This window comes from Podarcis filfolensis (assembly GCF_964270895.1).
Source record: "Podarcis filfolensis genome assembly, chromosome: 2".
Taxonomy (NCBI): Eukaryota; Metazoa; Chordata; class Lepidosauria; order Squamata; family Lacertidae; genus Podarcis; species Podarcis filfolensis.
Window position 1 is genome coordinate 3,831,227 of NC_139605.1, and position 20,932 is coordinate 3,852,158.

General features: G+C 45.2%; 1 protein-coding gene across 4 annotated transcripts in view; it reads right to left on the bottom strand.

Moving 5' to 3' along the window:
- LOC310756414 (alpha-2-macroglobulin-like) overlaps positions 1–20,932 on the bottom strand; it is a 55,750-nt gene that overhangs the window by 8,535 nt on the left and 26,283 nt on the right. For 3 of the 4 annotated variants that reach the window (XM_083600372.1, XM_083600370.1, XM_083600371.1), the window contains 13 exons: positions 18,226–18,304; positions 15,027–15,171; positions 12,129–12,363; positions 11,860–11,986; positions 10,125–10,246; positions 8,660–8,711; positions 7,702–7,788; positions 5,747–5,923; positions 3,904–3,988; positions 3,221–3,377; positions 2,052–2,126; positions 832–997; positions 195–427 (listed from right to left, as the gene is read on the bottom strand). In XM_083600372.1, coding sequence (XP_083456498.1) covers positions 195–427; positions 832–997; positions 2,052–2,126; positions 3,221–3,377; positions 3,904–3,988; positions 5,747–5,923; positions 7,702–7,788; positions 8,660–8,711; positions 10,125–10,246; positions 11,860–11,986; positions 12,129–12,363; positions 15,027–15,171; positions 18,226–18,304 — 1,740 coding nt within the window. Of the gene's footprint in view, positions 1–194; positions 584–831; positions 998–2,051; positions 2,127–3,220; positions 3,378–3,903; positions 3,989–5,746; positions 5,924–7,701; positions 7,789–8,659; positions 8,712–10,124; positions 10,247–11,859; positions 11,987–12,128; positions 12,364–15,026; positions 15,172–18,225; positions 18,305–20,932 lie in introns of all 4 variants that reach the window. The other variant, XR_014544858.1, reaches the window with a different exon arrangement.

Here is a 20,932-nt window from a genome sequence, read left to right on the forward strand (position 1 = left end):
CAATTTCTTCGTGTATTCTCCTATGCATTCCCATTCTGTATAGAATTTTTGCTTGGAATTTTTGATTGGATTTCAGGGGTTTGCAGCAGCCCTGACAGCTTGCTGTGCCTTCCCATCACTCCTTGCAAACTTTGGTCTGGATCCCTGGAAGGAGAGAATGGCAGGGAAGGAAGGAAGGAAGGAAGGAGGCTTACCTGAGTGGAGGAGAAGCCCCCAGTGGGGTTCTGTTGCCGGCTGAGCCACTTGACAATGCGGGTGGCTGTCCCCAGCTCTTCCTGGGATGGCGCTGGCTGTTTGGTCAGGTAACTCAGGAGGACGTAGGCTGTCATCTCCACCTCCGCAGACGGAGCCCGGGGAGGACCAAAGAATGAAAGGTGCGTGTCCACCTCTTTCTTTCCAGGCCGCTGCCAGTGAAGGGAGCCATCCTCTTCAGGGAGGGAGGGAGTCGTTAATGTTTGGGTCGAGCAACCCAGGCACCACTAACAAATTCGGTGCTGTGGAATGTGGGAAGAGGGCCAGCAAACTGTTTGGATCCTGAGAAGAAGGCGGATCTTTGGACTGGTGGTTTTGTCTGCATTGCCAACTATTCATTCCCACCAGGGAATGAGGAGCCAGATTTTCAAGGGGAGAATAATAATAATAATAATAATAATAATAATAATAATAATTTATTATTTATACCCCGCCCATCTGGCTGTTTCCCCAGCCACTCTGGGCAGCTCCCAATCGAGTGTTAAAAACAATACAGCATTAAATATTAATGAAGGCCCTCGGAGCTGAAGAAGAGTTGAGTACTACACCCTTCCCTTCCACCCAGAGATCCGTTCTCACCTTCTTGCACGGCTTCCTCGTGGAGTAACTGCAGCATTTTCTGCCTCTGCTCCTCCTTCCCTGCCAGGGCAAAGGAATAAGCCAGCAAGGCCAGGCTGTAAACGTGGATCTCTTTCGCCTGAGCCGCCGTCTCCAGGCAGAAGAGGGCATTACGCACGGTGGGATGCTGTGGAGAGAAGGGAGGGAGGAGAGGCTTAGCCCAAGCCATTGTAGCTGTTTCAGAAGGCCTGGGGGGAACCCGTAGGTGGTGGCTGGAATAGCAGAGTCAGGCCCACCCGCTGCAGGAAGCTGGGCAGAGCAAAGAAGAAGAAGAAAAAGAGTTTGGATTTGATATCCCGCTTTATCACTACCCTAAGGAGTCTCAAGGAACGTGGGTGTTTCCCAATAAGCCTTAACCTTACTACAAGGTAAGTAAGGTTACCACATGAGTTTGGATTTGATATCCCGCTTTATCACTACCCTAAGGAGTCTCAAAGCGTCTAACATTCTCCTTTCCCTTCCTCCCCAACAACAAACACTCTGTGAGGTGAGTGGGGCTGAGAGACTTCAGAGAAGTGTGACTGGCCCAAGTCACCCAGCAGCTGCATGTGGAGGAGCAGGGAAGCGAACCCGGTTCACCAGATTACGAGTCCACCACTCTGAACTACTACATAAGAATATCAGAAGAGCGCCTTAGATCACACAAACGGCCCATCTAGTCTGGCACCCTGTTCTCACAACCAGATGCCTCTGGAAAACCCCTTTTATTTTTATTCATTTATTAAATTTCTAGACCACCCTTCATCTGAGGAATGTGTCCTGCATCTTCTCCCACTGGAATGAAGAAAACTCATCTTAAGCAAACTAGGGAAATTCTCAGCTCTGCCAGGATAGTGAAAGAAATTCCCGCCACAGAACGCATGAAGGCCACTTGCTAGACTTGAGTTAGAGAACATCTGTGGTTGACTACAGATCCCATCATCCCTGAGCATTAGCCATGTTGGCTGGGGCAGATGGAAGTTGTAGTCCGACAATATCTGGAGGGTCATGGGTTCTCCTGCCCTCTGCATGAGAAAGAAGGCTGGTTGCTTTGCTTTGAGAAGGAAACATGCACCCCACTTGTTCGTTTATTCGGAATTTGCCGAGAGACATTCAGCTGCGATTGTGGGGGCACTTTCTGCCTGCCCTGCATGACTGTTTGTTCCACAATGGGCTTCGGGAAAGAGAAGACAGATACTTACATCGAGAGGCAGATGGCTCTCCAGCAAAGCAGCTGTGATGTAGGCAGAGAGACTGATCTCGTCATCCACTCCACCCTGTAGGAAAGAAAGTGGAAAAGGCCTCAGCTCCATGGGGTGTGTGAATGTCCATCTCCCAAGATCCACCTTCTCCAAAACCCACCTGATACTAGGATGCACTTCTTCTGGCTGTCCACCATACTTAGAGCTCCGGTCCACATTGGTCTCCTCTCATGGATGGTTTCCACGCAAATGGTCCCATCCCTACACCCCACTCCAGTTCTGCACTGCTTCCTGCCCAGGTTCCCGCCTGTCGCACATGTATGATGTCACACATTGCCGGGCCTTCCGGAGGGTGTGATGGGCCCCATTTGGTCCCCCCGCAGCTGTGATGAACCCCATTGGGCCTCGTCACACCATGTGATGTCACACGTGCAATGCATTGAGTCACCCGGCCGGGCACCCCAACTGTAATGTGCTCTACGTGGGGCTACCTTTAAAGCCCTAAATGGCCTTGGCCCAGTATACCTGAAGGAGCATCTCCACCCCATCGTCCAGCCCGGACACTGAGGTCCAGCGCTGAGGGCCTTCTGGCGGTTCCCTCACTGAAGGAAGTGCGATTACAAGGAACCAGGCAGAGGGCCTTCTTAGTAGTGGTGCCCGCCCTATGGAACACCCTTCCATCAGATGTCAGGGAGATAAAGGACTATCTGACTTTTAGAAGACATCTGAAGGCAGCCCTGTTTAGGGAAGTTTTTAATGCTTGATGTTTTGTCGTGCTTTTAATATTCTGTTGGGAGCCGCCCAGAGTGGCTGGGGAAACCCAACCAGATGGGCAGGGTATAAATAATATATTATTATTATTATTATTATTATTATTATTATTATTATTATTATTTTATTATTATTATGGGATCTATTATTATTATAGATCCCAGAGATGGGATCTATGTTCCCACCTATCTTCTCTTCTCATGGTATCTTCCACACTACAACTTCCTCAGTCCAGAGGCCTCAGAAAGAGCTCAAGAGAACAGCGTAAGATAATCACACCATGACAATTTCCAACTTAATTCAGCCCGAAAGGCCAACACAAACCACACTGGTGAATTTTTGTTTCTGAGGTTGCCCCAGCATCTGGTTCTGACTGCATTCTCTCCCTCTCTCTGTACCTTCAGAGCGTTGTTCCACAGGGTTCCAATGCTTCTGAAGCAGCCATTCTCTCTCTGCCTAGCAGCCAGATACGCCTGAGCGTCCTGGATGTGTTTTTCTTCCACAAAGATGTAGGGTCTGGCTCGGGAAAAGGACTTGAGCGTAAATGCCGTCAGCCTGCAAGAAAGCCACCGAGCACAGCAGAGTCAGGCACCAGTGCCAATGCATTTGGGGAAATTTGAAAGGTAGAAGCCCAGAAATGTGCCCTTTGATAGGACCTCAGAATGAATAACATTGGATGCAACACCAGGAAAGCATTTTCACGTATGAGACAAAAAATCAACAGCTTAAGCTAAGGAATACAGAATTGTATTAAGATAGAATATATCCTGAGGTAGGGATTGTGTAAATTACAGGCTGGTTAGCTTAACATCTGTCCCAGGAAAGAATTGTCAAGGATAAAATTATCAAGCATATAGAAGAACAAGCCTTGTTGATGCAGAACCAGCATGGCTTCTGCAAGGACAAGTCCTATCCCACAAACCTATAGAGCCCTATGAGAGTGTCAACAAGCATATAGATAAGGGTGAGCCATCTGACATAGTGTATTTGGACTTTCAAGGCAATTCAACCAGGTAACCTCCCCCTGATCAACATGTATATATATGCCTTGCATAAATGAGGCAGCCTCTGTCAATCTCACCAGGTGTTCCCTGGGCTCCGGTTATCTTGTCCAAAGGTGCTATAGGAGCCATCAGAGTGCTTGTAGTTCAGTTGCCTCTGGTAGCCTGAAATGGAAGGAGAATTGGGGTGGGGTTTTTTGCCCTTTTTTAATCTTCTTGATAAAATTTGCAACTGACCCAAAACTCAACAGAGGCATCTTCTATGGAAAGAAGCAGTAATGCAACAAAAAAGCACAAGGTTGAATATTTTCTTGAGACTTACAATTCTGAAACCTGATAAACAAGTACTACTTTTCTATTTTGCACCTATCATTTTGTGAATTATGTCTGTTGTTGTTGTTTAGTCGTGTCCGACTCTTCGTGACCCCATGGACCAGAGCACGCCAGGCACTCCTGTCTTCTGCTGCCTCCTGCAGTTTGGTCAAACTCATGCTGGTAACTTCGAGAACACTGTCCAACCATCTCGTCCTCTGCCGTCCCCTTCTCCTTGTGCCCTCCATCTTTCCCAACATCAGGGTCTTTTCCAGGGAGTCTTCTCTTCTCATCAGGTGGCCAAAGTATTGGAGCCTCAGCTTCACGATCTGTCCTTCCAGTGAGCACTCAGGGCTGATTTCCTTAAGAATGGAGAATAATTCCTCCATTCTTAAGGAAATCCATTCTTAAGGAATTATGTCTACTTCTGCAATAATAGGAGAGGAGTGTGCTCCTTATGGCAATGCTACATTCAGTGTTTTCCTAAATGCTACCCCAAACTCGTCAGATATGCCATTTTGGGGAAAGGAAGTAGTAAGATAGCATATCATTTAACATTTATTTTGTATCCATTTTTAAAAAAAATAAATTTGTATACCGCCCTTCACCCAAAGATCTCAGGGCAGTTCATAGTAAAAAAAAATACAAAATAAAGACACAAAATACATGATAATAACAAGAACAAAACTCATAACCCCATTGATAAATGCTGCTATCCACTCACCCCACAGAGAGGCAGAAAGGAAGTGGGTACACAAACACACACCTAGTTCATTCAAGGGATCTGAGTAGAGCCAGCAGAATTAATCCGAGCCTTGTAAAGCACATAGAGTTGGAGGAGGAAGTGAGAAAGAGCAACACTCTTCCAACTTCCTCCTTTGGCTCTATGTACTTTTCAGGGGGAGGGACGCGGGTGGCGCTGTGGGTTAAACCACAGAGCCTAGGACTTGCTGATCAGAAGGTTGGTGGTTCAAATCCCCGCGACGGGGTGAGCTTCCGTTGCTTGGTCCCTACTTGCTACCTGCTCCTGCCAACCTAGCAGTTTGAAAGCATGTCAAAGTGCAAGTAGATAAATAGGTCCCTCTCTGGCGGGAAGGTAAACGGCGTTTCCGTGCGCTGCTCTGGTTCGCCAGAAGCGGCTTAGTCATGCTGGCCACATGACCCGGAAGCTGTACGCCGGCTCCCTCGGCCAATAAAGCGAGATGAGCGCCGCAACTCCAGAGTCGTCTGTGACTGGACCTAACGGTCAGGGGTACCTTTACCTTTACCTTTACTTTTCAGGGGAGGAAAGGTTACTCAGCCACACAACCAAGGGGGCAGTGATGGATGCTCAGAGGCTATGTGGGCATCAAGAGAAGACACGCCATCCTCAGTTTCTCAATAGTTTCAAAGTGTGTCCTGAACTCAAAGCCCCAGTGATTAAAATTGGTCCCTACTAGCAATCCAACAACTAGTGTGGTAGTTAATTAATGTATTGCTTTCAGTCCAGTAAAGCCGGCAGCCATGCTTATAAATATGTTCTGAGTGAATCCACATTGTTCCTCCCGCCCTGCAGGAAACAACAAATGTAGTATTCTCCCCGTACATCCTCTCCTCACAAGTTTTTCTCACCAGCCACTAAGTATCCGATGGCCTTGGACTTCACCTCCTCCGTCAGCTGCTCAGTCTTATTCAGGTACTCCAGGATGTAGATGTTGGGGGCAAAGAGGGCCATGTTCTGCTCCCCGCAGCCGTAGGGCATCTGAAGAAGCTGGTGGAGGTTCTCTATAGCTGTTCCGAGGATGTCCCCTGGGATGTGGGAAGAGGAGGAGAGGGAAAAGATTGGTTGGAATATGAGGGGATGGTGCAGAGCCACCAAGTGAAATGCATGACAAAAGAAAACATCAAAGCAATGCAAATTTCCATAAGGAATAATAATAATAATAATAATAATAATAATAATAATAATAATAATTTATTTATAACTCCCCCATCTGGCTGGGTTTCCCCAGCCACTCTGGGCGGCTCCCAATTGAGTGTTAAAAACAATACAGCATTAAATATTAAAAACTTCCATAAACACAGATCAGGAAATCACAGATCAGGGAGTGGGAGGGGGAAATAGTTCAGGTGGAAATGTACATAATGAAAATGCTGTGGAGGAGAGAATGGCCAGATGGAAGCAGATAAATATTAAGTGCTAATAAGATACAAATTTATGCAATGTGTATTAGCAACATAACACCTGCCTGCCTTGTATGTTTAATCTAACAAGTGCAAGTACAGCCGTACCTCAGAAGTCGAACAGAATCCATTCCGGAAGTCCGTTTGACTTCCCAAATGTTCGACTTCCAAAGCGCGGCTTCTGTTTAGCTGCAGTCAATCTGAAACCGCAGACGCCCCATTGGACATTCCGCTTCCAAAAGAACATTTGAAAACCGGATCACTTACTTCCGGTTTTCGATCATTTGGGAGCCAGAATGTTTGGCTCCCAAGGCATTCGGGAGCCGAGTTACGACTGTACACTGATTAAAAGCTATTTGTTATTTAAACTTTAAAAAGAGAGTGTGTTTTGCATAATTTTTATAGAACAGAAAAGGGAACTAGTTAAAGGGTTAAACAACCCGGTCTCCTCCCTTCACATAGTTCTGTAAATGGGAACTAGAGTCTAATTCCCACATATTATCAGTGCCAGATTACATGAGAAATGACTGGGCTCAGATGGAGGCATAATTAAGGAGGCAAGGAGAGGCCAGGCCAAGAAAGAATGTGCTAGAATAAGGGAAAAGACAAGAAGAAAATAAGTGCAAATATTTACAGCATGTAGCATTGAGTTCCAGAAAGATACATTCTTTTCCAGCATACTCCATTTCATTACCCCTTCCACTTGATTTCCCTTCCCAAAAGTTTGCTAGCATCCCATGTCCATGGTGCATGCTCAATCCTCATTGAGCTGTTCCATTCCACCCCAGCTCTAGCCCTTAGCTCTCCTTCCACAACTTTGTTTGCTACTTCTGCAAATCTTGGGTCTCCTCCAAGCCTGCTGACTGTTGGAGCCTCTGTACGACCCAGCTGTAAAGGCTACTCCTTCGGCTCTCCTCTGACGGTGATTAACGACCTAAGCCTTTGAATGAGACTTCAGGCACGCTCCCCTTTAAGCAGAGTACCCAGACAGCAGCAGCAGGAGACATGAAGTATGTGCTACATTGCTGCTTTATTTCTGACTATGCAGGACAGAAAAGAATATGCATCTGCTCTCTGTGAGAGACAGAAAACAACAGGAACAAAGAAACAGGAAACCAGAAACTTCAACATCCGTCTCCCGTGAGACTTCCAACAGTCTGGAATGTCAACAGAGTCTTGTGACTCCAAGAACTGCACAGTGGCATAACAGAAACCTAACACTGACATCTATGTGGTCGGTGCTGTCTTGACTTCATAAGCGACTGCACTCAGCCCAGGACGTTGGAACTGGAGACAGCTATTCACATGCGGAAGGGTGAAGACTGGGCCAGATGGTGTGGAATATAGAGCATTTACACAGGGTCTCCGAGAAGCCCGAGTCCCGGAAAGTTTTCATGACTTACCCAGCACACAGAAGGAGGCCCTGGTCGAGCCCTCCACCACGTTGCCTGGCAGCTTTAAAGAAACAGGTCCTGATGACTTCGACTTCTCTGCAAGCAGAACAGAGGGAGTTTTGATCATTCCTGTTGCCTGATATTACAGCCTCTCTTCCAGTTAGCGGGAACATTTGCAAGCCTACTCTTTGTTCCCTTCCAGGTTTGAGGAGCGATGGGCTGATAATTTATGGTCGGCTTCAAAGGAGTTTTGGAAGCAAGAAACAAGAAGACCCTCTCTTGGGCTCAAGGGAGAGGGATGCATTGTATTTGACTTGATATGCATAAATATTATTGCTTGTAATAGTTGCCATCCTGCAACTAGTCGTCTTCAAAATCTTGTGTGTGGAGTCTACTTCATCACTAGGGCTTTGAGGGTGAAAGCACTGAATCACTCTACATGACTCAGAAAAATAGCTAACAAAGGGTGTGTAATTACTACTATAAATAATAATAATAATAGTAATAATAATTGTCACTTTGCTTCACTCTGTGAGAAAAGCAACTACTTTGTTAACATTTTTTTTAACCAACGAATGGAAATGGTTTATTGAATATTTACAGATAAATTATAAAACAGATAAAAACATTGCCAGGATTATTGTAATAACCTGCAGTTTTATAAGAGTATATATTTAAAGAAGATGAATAAATGAGTAAATTAAGTTAATCTGGACATGCAGAAGTTATTAAAAACTAATTTAATTTAAGGAACCGCAGAAAGAGGGGGAAGGAAGTCAGGTTTTGAAATGTCAAAATGATTGTAAAATCAGTGAAATGTATAAATAGAAAAGTATAAATAAATAAATAAGAGAAAAGCAACTGATGATGATGATGATGTTTCTGTATGGTGCAGTTGTGCCCTTTCCAGTTCTGTGAGATTCATACAGAGAAATGGGTAGGGATGCCTCCATTAGCAGACACTTACCAGCTGCACATAGCAGGTTGCTGAAGACCACGTCCCTCTCAACGCCTTCCGGCTTCATGAGAGGAGAGAAAAGAAAAGGAGAGGGGAGAATGAAATAAATTCTGCATTCTAGCAGTGTGCAGAAAGAAATACAGTCATACCTCGGGTTGAATGTGCTTCAAGTTGAGCTCTTTTGGGTTGTGATTCGCGGCAACCCAAAAGTAAACAAGCGCGTTACTTCCGGGTTATGCCACTTGCACATGCGCAGACGCTCAAAATGACATCACACGCATGCGCGGAAGCAGCAAAACGCGACCCGCGCACGTGCAGACACACAGTCACATCTTACGTTCTATTCAGGATGCGAACGGGGCTCCGGAACAGATCCCGTTCGCATCCCGAGGTACCACTGTAGTCTGGTTGGAAGGATAAAGAAAACTTAATGTGTATTCCTCATGGCAAACAAAGCCATTCTAAATGTTATTTGGTTATTACAAACCCTAAGGTCCCTGTATATGAATTTTACATGAATTTTTAATACACTGGCACATGCTAGCTCACGTTGACTGAAACTTGGAAAAGAAGCAGGAAACAGACCCTGTAAGGAAGTAGTTTACCTTACTATTAAGAAATCAATATTTTAAACATCAAACAGAACAACTCTGAGCTTTTTTTGAGGGAAGCTGACCAAAGTTATTGAGCTTTTTTGGGTTGCCTTATTTCAAGAGCCCAAGCCAAGTGTATAAAACGACCCCAAATTTTGGACTACATTTTTTTTTAGTAAAATCATTGTCTTATGCACAGGAGAGTACAGTAATTGATGAAAGAGAAGGAACCAATGAGGAGGAAGAGCAAGTTCCCGTTCTCTCTTTATTCCCCAATGATTCAGGCAACTTGTTGCAAAAGATGTTGCTCTGCCATGCCCTCCAGCATTCCTCCAATGATAAGGGGGGGGGGGAGCAGGACATTCCAGAATCAAATCAGAAACCGGAAATGCTTCTGTAAATCCAGGACTGTCCTTGGAAAATAGGGACACTTGGAGGGTCTGCTTTACTCCCCACAAAATCACACTTATGCAACCCCAAATCAAGATTAAAGCAGCCCTCGTACCCAGGGGCATAGGAAGGGGGCAGACTGCCCCGGGTGCCCTCACCGAGGGGGCTGACATTCGGCGCGCCACCCGCCTGTGACTCCCAAGCCTACCCTGAGCCTTCGGGTAAGGGGGAAGTTGCGCCACTTTGCCAGTGGCATTCCCCCCTTCCCCCTTCGTTTTAACAACTTGGGGGAGGCTTGGGAATCACGGGTGGGCGGAATGCCAAATGTCCACCATGAGCGGCTTGCTCTGCACCCAGCTGCAGGGCACACACGCTGTTCCAGGCACCCGAATAGCGATCCTGTGCCTGGGAGGGCATCCTCCACACCACGCCCCCTTCGGGAGCGCACCCACCCTGGGCAGTGCAGGCATATGCTCTGCCATCATTCATACCTCGACCAAAAGGGATTTGATCATAGTGTCCTTCTGCCCTTTGTGGGGTGTCTCCACTATTTCGTTCCCACAGAGCTGTTCAGAGTTCAGGGCTTCAGCGCTCGCTGTGAAGTTTATTTCCCCTAGAAGAGAAAAAAGGGCCACCCTCATTCTATTTTGTTAATAGCATGATTCACTTGCAATCCTTTCCATTGTTATCAGAGAGCCAGTGTGGTGTAGTGGTTAAGAGCGGTGGACTCGTAATCTGGTGAACCGGGTTCGCGTCTCCACTCCTCCACATGCAGCTACTGGGTGACCTTGGGCTAGTCACACTTCTCTGAAGTCTCTCAGCCCCACTCACCTCACAGAGTGTTTGTTGTGGGGGAGGAAGGGAAAGGAGAATGTTAGCTGCTTTGAGACTCCTTAAAGGTAAAGGGACCCCTGACCATTAGGTCCAGTCGTGACCGACTCTGGGGTTGTGGTGCTCATCTCGCTTTACTGGCCGAGGGACCCAGCATACAGCTTCTGGGTCATGTGGCCAGCATGACACAGCTGCTTCTGACGAACCAGAGCAGCGCACGGAAACGCCGTTTACCTTCCCGACAGAGTGGTACCTATTTATCTACTTGCACTTTGACGTGCTTTCGAACTGCTAGGTTACCAGGAGCAGGGACCGAGCAACGGGAGCTCATGCCATCACGGGGATTTGAACCGCCAGCCTTCTGATTGGCAAGTCCTAGGCTCTGTGGTTTAACCCACAGCGCCACCCACGTCCCTTTGAGACTCCTTAGGGTAGTGATAAAGTGGGATATCAAATCCAAACTCTTCTTCTTCTTCTATCAGGCTATTTAAAGTTGGGAGAGAAATCTATGCATACCCAAAATGTAGGCAGTAGCCAAATTTGCCATGGACTCTAAAAATACAGTACAGTCATACCTCGAGTTGCGTTTGCTTCACGTTGCATTTTTTCTGGTTACGAACGCGGCAAACCCGGAAGTGTTTACTTCCAGGTTCACCGCTTTGGACATGCACAGGAGCGATCTGCACACTTTGCGCATGCGCACTCTATCGCGTCACATGCACGTGCGGCACTCTACTTATGGACTTTTTGGGGTGCAAACGGCACCCTGGAATGGATCACGTCTGTAAGTAGAGGTACCACTGTATTTGATCAAGTTGATCGACTATGCCAAAATGGCTAAAATGACTAAAAAAATCAGAAATCAGGAAGACCAAAATTCTAACAAGGAATGGGGGAAATTTATAGTTTATCTTAAAAACCGTTGTAAATAGTTAAAATCGTTAGTAGGATTGGAATAACACTTGTAGTTTAATGGTGAATTTTGGACACAATGGTGATGTAAAAGATTTGGATTATCATAAAAGATGCAGGAGGAAATGATTAACGATAGGACTGACAAAGGGGAGGAGGGAAGTCCAGGAGATTCTTTGGAATCTTGTTTCTATGTTGTATGTATGTTGGATATCTGACTGTAAATATTTAATCTGAAAAATATATATATTGTATTTACATGCGCGCACACACACACACACACACACACACTTTCACTGCAGTCTAAGGGAGATAACTCTGTAGGAGGAATCAGGACTCCTTGCATTTATACATACCCCTGATCTAAGAGTTTGGTAAAGGACCCCTGGACAGTTAAGTCCAGTCAAAGGCGACTATGTGGTTGCGGCGCTCATCTCGCTTTCAGGCAGTGGTGATTACCCAGTTCCTAGTATTGCTGCTTACCCAGAGATTTGGGAGTTACCGTCCAAGAGACCGTTTTCCTTTCATTGGCACACAGGCAGTAAGATTCCTCCTCCTTCTCCACAGGGGAAGCCACAAACTCAGCAGAGGGAGCCAGCGAGATACTGACCTGTCCGTGAACAGAAAGGTGTTAGCAGGGAGGAAACAAAAGTCTCTTGCCGGCAGAAATATGATTCTGTGCCTAGGTGATCCAAATTCTAAAGAGGTGAGGAGTTTTCGGGAATCGGGAGCCAAGCTAGGGCGTTCCTCACCCTGACGCAGCGCTGCATGTAGGTGAAGACAGTGGCCTTCAGGGTGAATGCTTCGCCCCGCACCACAGAGTAGGGCAAGGTCAGATCAAGGAAGAATGGCTGGAAGGCCTTGAGGGAGGCAGTCTGGGCCAGGCCAAAGCCCACATCCGGGGACAAGCAGAAAGCTCCTGCCTTCCACTCGGTGATGGTGTCCGGAATGGTCACGGGGATGTCAATCTCGCCTTGGGACTCGCCGCTGAGGGACAGAGAAGAACAGGAATCAAAGAATCATAGCGTTTGAAGGTGTTCCAAGGGTTTTATATATATGTATATGTATATACATATACATCTTTTCAGATATACACATTCCATTGATTTTACAGTCATTTTGACATTTTAAAACTTGACTTCCTTCCCCCTCTTTCTGCAGTACCTTAACTTTGTTTTTCTTCTGTCTTCTGCATATCCAAATTAACTTATTTATTTATCTTCTTTGAATATATACTCTTACATAACTGCAGGTTATTACAATAACCCTGCCAGTGTTTTTATCTGTTTACAATTTTTCTGTAAATATTCTTTAAACCATTTCCATTCTTTTATTAAAAGTTTGTTATCTTGATTTCTTATTCTTCTGGTAAGTTTTGCCATTTCTGCATATTCCATACGTTTTCATATCCATTCTTCCTTTGCTGGGACTTCTGCTTCTTTCCATTTGGGGGCAAGTAACATTCTTGCTGCTGTAGTCGTATACATGAATAAATTTCTATACAATTTAAGTAGTTCTGTCCCTATAATTCCCAAGAGAAAGGCTTCTGGTGTTTTTTTTACAAACATTATTTTAAACATCCTTTTCATTTCATTGTATATCATTTCCCAGTAAGCCTTAACCTTACCACAAGGTAAGTAAGGTTACCACATGAGTTTGGATTTGATATCCCGCTTTATCACTACCCGAAGGAGTCTCAAAGTGGCTAACATTCTCCTTTCCCTTCCTCCCCCACAACAAACACTCTGTGAGGTGAGTGGGGCTGAGAGACTTCAGAGAAGTGAGACTAGCCCAAGGTCACTCAGCAGCTGCATATGGAGGAGCGGGGAAGTGAACCCGGTTCACCAGATCACAAGTCTACCATTCTTAACCACTACATCACACTGGCACCACACCTATGATAAAAATAACCTTCTTTCTCTTTACATTTCCAACATTTATTTGATTTAGTTTTGTATGTTTTTTCCAATTTACTCGGTGTTTGATACCATCGATAGGACCCCAAGCATCATCTAGTCCACTGAACAAATCCCAGCTAACAAATCGCTGACAGGTGGCCATCCAAGCTCTGCTTAAAAGTCTCCAGGGAAGGAGAGTCCACCACTTTCTGAGGGAGTCCGTTCCACTGCCAAACAGCTCTGACCACCATAATGTTTAGTCAGAATCTCCTTTAACTCGAATCCATTGATTTGGGCCCTGCCTTCCGGAGCAGCAGAAAACAAGTTTCATAGAATCATAGTTGGAAGGGACCCCAAGGGTCATCTAGTACAAGCCTGCTGAGAATTCCACTCCACCTCAAGGAACAGACATGTGGAATTGTTGCATGTCACATGTCTGTTTACATTCCAGCACAGTATGCTGGGAACTTCCGTTTGTGTATAGCTTTTGCTTTTTCCCGTTCTCTCTGAGACGGCATGAGAGACGACATGTTTCTTTGTCCTGATTTATGATTAATAAATCTGTAGTTTGTAGTATGACTTCACAAGCCTCAAGCCTATTCTGTGTGCGCAGTTCTATCTGCTGATAGCGTGCTCTGGTTCTGAAGCCCGGGTCGCTGATTTACGTCAGAGCGGAAGTCGATGGAAGGAGTCGGTTGAGCTGGGGCTTGCCAGCTGGCCTTCCGATCCTCTGCATGTTGACAAAGACCCAGCAATGTTTGATCCATCTTCAATGTGACAGGCCTTTAGATTTCTGAAGACGGCCGTGCAGGGTGAAGAACATTTTCATAGCTCCCTCCTGCAAGCCGTATCTTCATTTCCCATCACCAGGGAAATCCTGTAAAATGCACATCACTTCCAAATATTCGAGGTGCTATCAAGAGCCTTGCCCTGTATTAATTTGCCTAATTCTCCCTAGGGTTATGGCTTGTAATAGGGCAGAGGCTGCGGGGTGGGGGCTGTGTGGCCTTCCCGTTGTTGTTGAGCTCCAACTCCCATCAGCCCCGGGCTGGATGACCTGTGAGCAGGTATGATGGAGGTTGTATGGCAGTAACACCTGGAGGGCCACAGGTTCTCAGCATTTCTTTCAAGGGATTTTCGCTATGGTATCCCCCAGCACCAGCACTGCCCTATTGATTATAATGGTTTTAATTGACACCGAAATGGGAATGCCTATGTGTAATGGTGAAAGGGTTTAAGGCTGGAAAATTCCACTGCCGTACTCTAAGGGACTCTGAGCCTTAACTGAGTTGATAATGGAATGTTGTTTTCTGCAATCTAACATGTGAGTGTTTAACCTTAGATCACATGAGAGGTATTGAATTGAATTGCAACTTCGCCATCATGGAAGGGTGATGGCTGGAGTCCTTTGTTCCTGGGCTCTGTGAGAGTGAGGATGTAGGTGAAGCTTTCCAGATAAACAGCCCCAGGAAGGATGCAGGTTGTGGGGAGAGACAGACCTCTGTTTCTAGGTCTGTTGAAATTGTTTGACATTTTGTAAGATGCTGAGCCTATGCCTTGGACTGGCATATGTCTTATGGAGTTGTTTGGATGTTTTTGTTTTGTTTTGAAGAAAGTTCCGCAAGCAAAGCTTTCGTTAAACAGTGCTTCATTTCCAAAGGAGCCTGTTTTTATGCATCCACTCGCTTCAAACTGCATAATATTAATATCTGCAATATGCGCACCCCACAAAGTCTGAAAACCACTACTTACTTCACTATCCACGTGTTCCAGAGCCACGTCTCGGGAAAGTAGCTCCTGACAGTCTCCTGCTGTCTTTCTGTTCTTGCAGCTTCTTGTGCAGGAATGCCTGGAGCTCCTAGCAGTCTACTCAGAGTTTGAACCTGTAGGTCAGAAGCTTGAAGGAAGACAGAGCATAGATGATAGCCATTGTTATTCGGACTCAATGAACAGAAAGCCCTCTTGATTTCAGTAGGTACACTCTGAGTGGGACTGTTGGATATTGGCCTGCATTATGTACTTTATTTCCACAGTGGTGACCAGAGGAGAAATGACCACTGGGAGGAGAGCAGAGATAAGTACGGTAACACCACAGTGCATCTGTAACAGCAAAACCGAGACCTTCCTCTGCTCCAGCTGCAATTAAACATGTCTCTCCCATACAGCCACAGCAAGTGCTCTAACTCACCAACGGTTTGACTTTACCCCTAAGGCCGCACTCTTACATTATCTCTTGAGACAGATGCCAACTAATTTATTTATTTAATTTCATTTTGTTTTTCTTTGTACTCTCTATCTCTCTCTCTTTGTGTATGTGCGTGTGTGTCATAAATTGTGTTTCATACACAGCTGTCTTGTGTGTATGTGTGTGTGTTTACAATCTAACCCCCAACCTGCATAGAAGCACCCAATTTCTGTTTGGTTCCATTTAACTTTTAAGCCATTTCACTTTTTAAAACAAAAGGTAGAATTCTGCAAATCACCATGTGTCCTCCAAGGCCTATACAGTGGTACCTCGGGTTAAGTACTTAATTCGTTCCGGAGGTCCGTACTTAACCTGAAACTGTTCTTTTTTATATATATAAAATATTTATTGAGATTTTACAAAAACATAGGTTTACAAAATACAAAGAAAACATATAGAAGGAAAAAGATAAAAAAAGAAAACATACAAAAATACATAAAAAATAAAAAATAAAAATAAAAATACAAAAAACAAGTAGATAAAAAAGAATTAAAAACTAAACCATTTTTAATAACTTTAAACTCATTAGCTTGTTTCCTTGACCTCCTCACACCTCCCCTTTTTGTATTCCCATTTAAATAATCAAATCAGCAAATCGTTACCCTCTTTCGTTTATCTTAACTCTGTAACTTAACATATTATAACTCTATATTTTCATCCATTATCAATTCATTTTTGCATATTCTTATTTGTTGCTAATACCACTTATTCTCAATCCAACATCATTTTAACATTCATTAATTTTACAGTGTTTCTGCAGATAGTCTTTAAATTTCTTCCAATCTTCTTCCACCAACTCTTCTCCCAGGTCTCGGATTCTGCCAGTCATTTCCGCCAATTCCATATAGTCCATCACCTTCATCTGCCACTCTTCCAGGGTGGGTAACTCTTGTGTCTTCCAATACTTTGCAATAAGTATTCTTGCTGCTGTTGTTGCATACATGAAGAAAGTTCTATCCTTCTTTGGCACCAATTGGCCGACTATGCCCAGGAGAAAGGCCTCTGGTTTCTTCAGGAAGGTATATTTAAATACCTTTTTCATTTCATTATAGATCATCTCCCAGAAAGCCTTAATCTTTGGGCACGTCCACCAAAGGTGAAAGAATGTACCTTCATTTTCTTTACATTTCCAACATTTGTTATCGGGCAAATGATATATTTTTGCAAGCTTGACTGGTGTCATGTACCACCTGTATATCATTTTCATAATATTCTCTCTTAAGGCATTACATGCCGTAAATTTCATACCGGTGGTCCACAACTGTTCCCAGTCAGCAAACATAATGTTGTGACCAATATATTGTGCCCATTTGATCATAGCAGATTTAACCGTTTCATCCTGCGTATTCCATTTTAACAGCAAGTTATACATTCTTGAAAGTATCTTAGTTTTGGGATCTAACAGTTCTGTTTCCAATTTTGATTTTTCCACCTGGAAGCCAATTTTTTTATCCAAATTATAGGCCTGTCTTATTTGATAATAATGAAGCCAGTCTCGCACTTTATCTTTTAATTTCTCAAAACTCTGCAATTTCAATTTGTCTCCTTCGTGTTCCAATATTTCCCAATATTTCGGCCATTTGGCCTCCATATTGAGCTTTTTCTGGGCCTTCGCTTCCATTGGTGACAACCACCTTGGGGTTTTATTTTCCAATAAATCTTTGTATCTTATCCAGACATTGAACAATGCTTTCCTGACAATATGGTTTTTAAATGCTCTATGTGCTTTAACCTTAACCTGAAACTGTTCTTAACCTGAAGCACCACTTTAGCTAATGGGGCCTCCTGCTGCCGCCGCGCTGCCAGAATCTGATTTCTGTTCTTATCCTGAAGCAAAGTTCTTAACCTGAAGCACTATTTCTGGCTTAGTGGAGTGTGTAACCTGAAGCGTATGTAACTCGAGGTACCACTGTAACCATGTTCTATTGCTGCTGAGTGACTAATTAATCTATGCCATTTAAATAGCACGATATTTTACCATAACGATAACGGTGGCAAATTCATAAGCGCGCAATAGAACAAAATACACTCTGAATCTATCTTTGGGCAAATACTGGTACATTGGAACCTCGGTTCCCAAATGCCTCTGTTCTTGTATGTTTTGGTTCCCGAATGCTGAAAACCCAGAAGTAAATGCTTCCATTTTCAAATGTTTTTCGGAACTTGAACGTGCGACACAACTTCTGCAGAGTGCAAGAAGCTCTTGCAACCAATGGGAAGCCATGCCTCGGTTTTCGAACATTTCGCAAGCTGAATGGGCTTCTGGAATGGATTTCATTCAGGAACCGAGGTTCCACTGTAAACTTTCTATTTACAGCATGCAAATGCCAGCAGGGATGAGGCAATTAAAACTCTTCCTGAAAACCCTTCTGCCAAGTATCTTAATATTTAAAAAAAAATATAGGGCTGCAGAACTAGGCACTCAGCAAAAGTTTTAGTCATTGCTTCAAGGCCCTTAGGGACGTAGAGGGTAGCTGGATGTACATTTGCTGGTTTCCCACAAGCAACCCTTCAGCCAGTGTGAGAACAGGATGCTAGAGAAGATTTGCCATTGGCTCTTCTTAAGCTGTTATCATTCCTCTTAAATTTGCAGAGCTTATAAATCTTGTGATTTTGAGGGCATTATGAAGATGGAACGAAGGCTAGCTGGAGGAAATCCCACCCCTACTCCCACAATTGCCACCAACATTGCCACCAGGTTCTTACTGGCATATACTGGTATATCTTCTCTGCAAAGGTTAGGCTTCTTTATCTCGGTGCTGGTAAAAACTTTCAAGCCAAAGTCCTGCCAAATGAGAAAATGAGCCAGTATGAACCCTTCTCTAGAGCGTTATGCCTTCCCAAACAGCATGTGTCTCTGTTCCCGAATACCTGACCAGGAGAGTCTCTACCTAGTCTGGATTAACTCTTCAGGAGCTGAACATCCTCCCACTGCCGAGTGGTCTGGAAGGATACGGGGATAGAGAAATATTTTTCTCCCTCTCTCATAGAATCAAAGAATTGTAAAGTTGTAAGGGCGTGCGGTTTGAATCCCTGCGACAGGGTGAGCTCCTGTTGTATGGTCCCAGCTCCTGCCCACCTAGCAGTTTGACAGCACATCAAAGTGCAAGTAGATAAATAGGTTCCGCTCCGGCAGGAAGATAAACGGCATTTCCGTGCGCTGCTCTGGTTTGCCAGAAGCAGCTTAGTCATGCTGGCCACATGACCTGGAAGCTGTCTGTGGACAAACGCCGGCTCCCTTGGCCTAAAGAGCGAGATGAGCACTGCAACCCCAGTTGTCCATGACTGGACCTAATGGTCAGGGGTCCCTTTACCTTTACCTAAGGGAACCCAAGGATCATCAAGGGGCCATCCAACCACCTGCAACACAGGAATCTCAGCTAAAGCATCCAGGACAGGTGGCCATCCAAACTTTGCTTAAAAACCTCCAAGGAAGAAGAGTCCGCCACCACTTATGGGAGTCCATTCCACTGCCAAACAGTCTTACTGTCAGAAAGTTCTTCCTAATGATTAGTCGGAATCTCCTTTCTTGTAACTTGAAGCCATTGGTCCAGCCCCTACCCTCCAGAGCAGGTGAAAACAAGCCTGTTCCCTCTTTCATGTGACAGCCCTTGAAATATTTGAAGGGCTCCACAGCCTCTTTTCCAGGCTAAACATGCCCAGCTCCTTCAACCGTTCCTCATAAGGCTTGGTTTCCAGACCCTTGAAATATATATAAAAAATAAAATAAAAAAATAGTCTAGTAGCACCTTAGAGACCAACTAAGTTTGTTCTTGGTATAAGCTTCAGATACACTGAAACCATACCCTTATATATAGTGGGAGGGTGGGGTGGGGTTTTTCTCAGGAAGGTAGTAGGAGATGGGTGACTGACTCAATGGGTATGGTAAACCTGTTGTGTGTGTGTGTGTGTGTGTGTGTGTGTGTGTGTGTGTGTGTATACACACACATATTTCGACTGTGTCAGACCAACACAGCTACCTATCTGTTTCTAGACCCTTGATCATCTTGGTTGCCCTCCTCTGTACATGTTCTAGCTTGTTGACATCTTCTTAAATTGTGGTGCCCAGAACTGGACACAGTACTCTCATGACATTAGAACTCGTGGGCATCCAGTGAAACTGAATGTTGAAAGATTCAGGGCGGATTCAAAAAGCAGTTATTCACATGGTGCCTAGTTCAACTGTAGGGATGCAGGTGTCAGGGAGAGGCAAACGGGAAAAGATGAAAGGACAGAAACCAGCAGTTATAGAGAGCCGAAAGAGATTATCAGCAGCGTGTCGTCAGACAGTCAGTCTGACGAAGAGGGGGAGGAGGAGGGGGAGCCTGGGACAAGTCATGCTGTACACAGAGGAAGTAAGGGGAGGAGTTTTCGCAGACTTGCATGCTGGGTGAAAAAAAAGAGGGAGCAACTGCGCACAAGGGGAAGGAGGTTAATGGAAACGCTGGAGATGTACATTTGAACTTTGTCAAATAAATCAATTGTTTGGAACTGGCTGGGAGCCCGGAGTCTTATCTATGGCCAGCTGGACAGCACTAAGCCTCTGACAGCAGGTGGCGCTGTGGTCTAAACCACAGAGCCTCTTGGACTTGCCGACCAGAAGGTTGGCGGTTTGAATCCCCGCGACGGGGTGAGCTCCCGTTGCTCTGTCCTAGCGCCTGCCAACCTAGCAGTTCGAAAGCACGTCAAAGTGCAAGTAGATAAATAGGTAGTGCTCCGGCGGGAAGGTAAACGGCATTTCCATGCACTGCTCTGGTTCGCCAGAAGCGGCTTAGTCATGCTGGCCACATGACCCAGAAGCTGTACGCCGGCTCCCTCGGCCAATAGAGCGAGATGAGTGCCACAACCCCAGAGTCGGTCACGACTAGGCCTAACGGTCAGGGGTCCCTTTACCTTTACTTTTATGTAGCTGGTTGATAATCTGATCTACAAGGATGAAATTTTTCCTCCCCCCCCCGCTCCGGCGGGAAGGAAAACGGCATTTCCATGTGCTCTGGCCTCCATCTCGTTGTGCCAGAAGTGGTTTAGTCCTGCTGGCCACATGACCTGGAAAGCTGTCTGTGAACAAACACCGTCTCCCTCAGCCTGAAAGCGAGATGAGGGCCGCAACCCCATAATCACCTTCGACTGGACTTAACCATCCAGGGATCCTTTACCTTTACCTTTTATCTAGTTCAACTTTGAAACTCGCTTCCACAGGAGTGACTGATGGCTGCCAATGTGGATGGCTCAGAGGATCAGACAAATTAGGGGGAAAGGCTATCAGTGGCTACGAGCCATGATGGTGATGGTTTGGCTCCCCAGTTGGAGGCAGTAATGCTTCTGAATACCAGTCGCTGGAAACCACAGGAGAGGGGAAAGGGTTCTTGTGCTCGGATCCTGTTTGCAGGTTTCCCACAGGCATTTGGTTGAG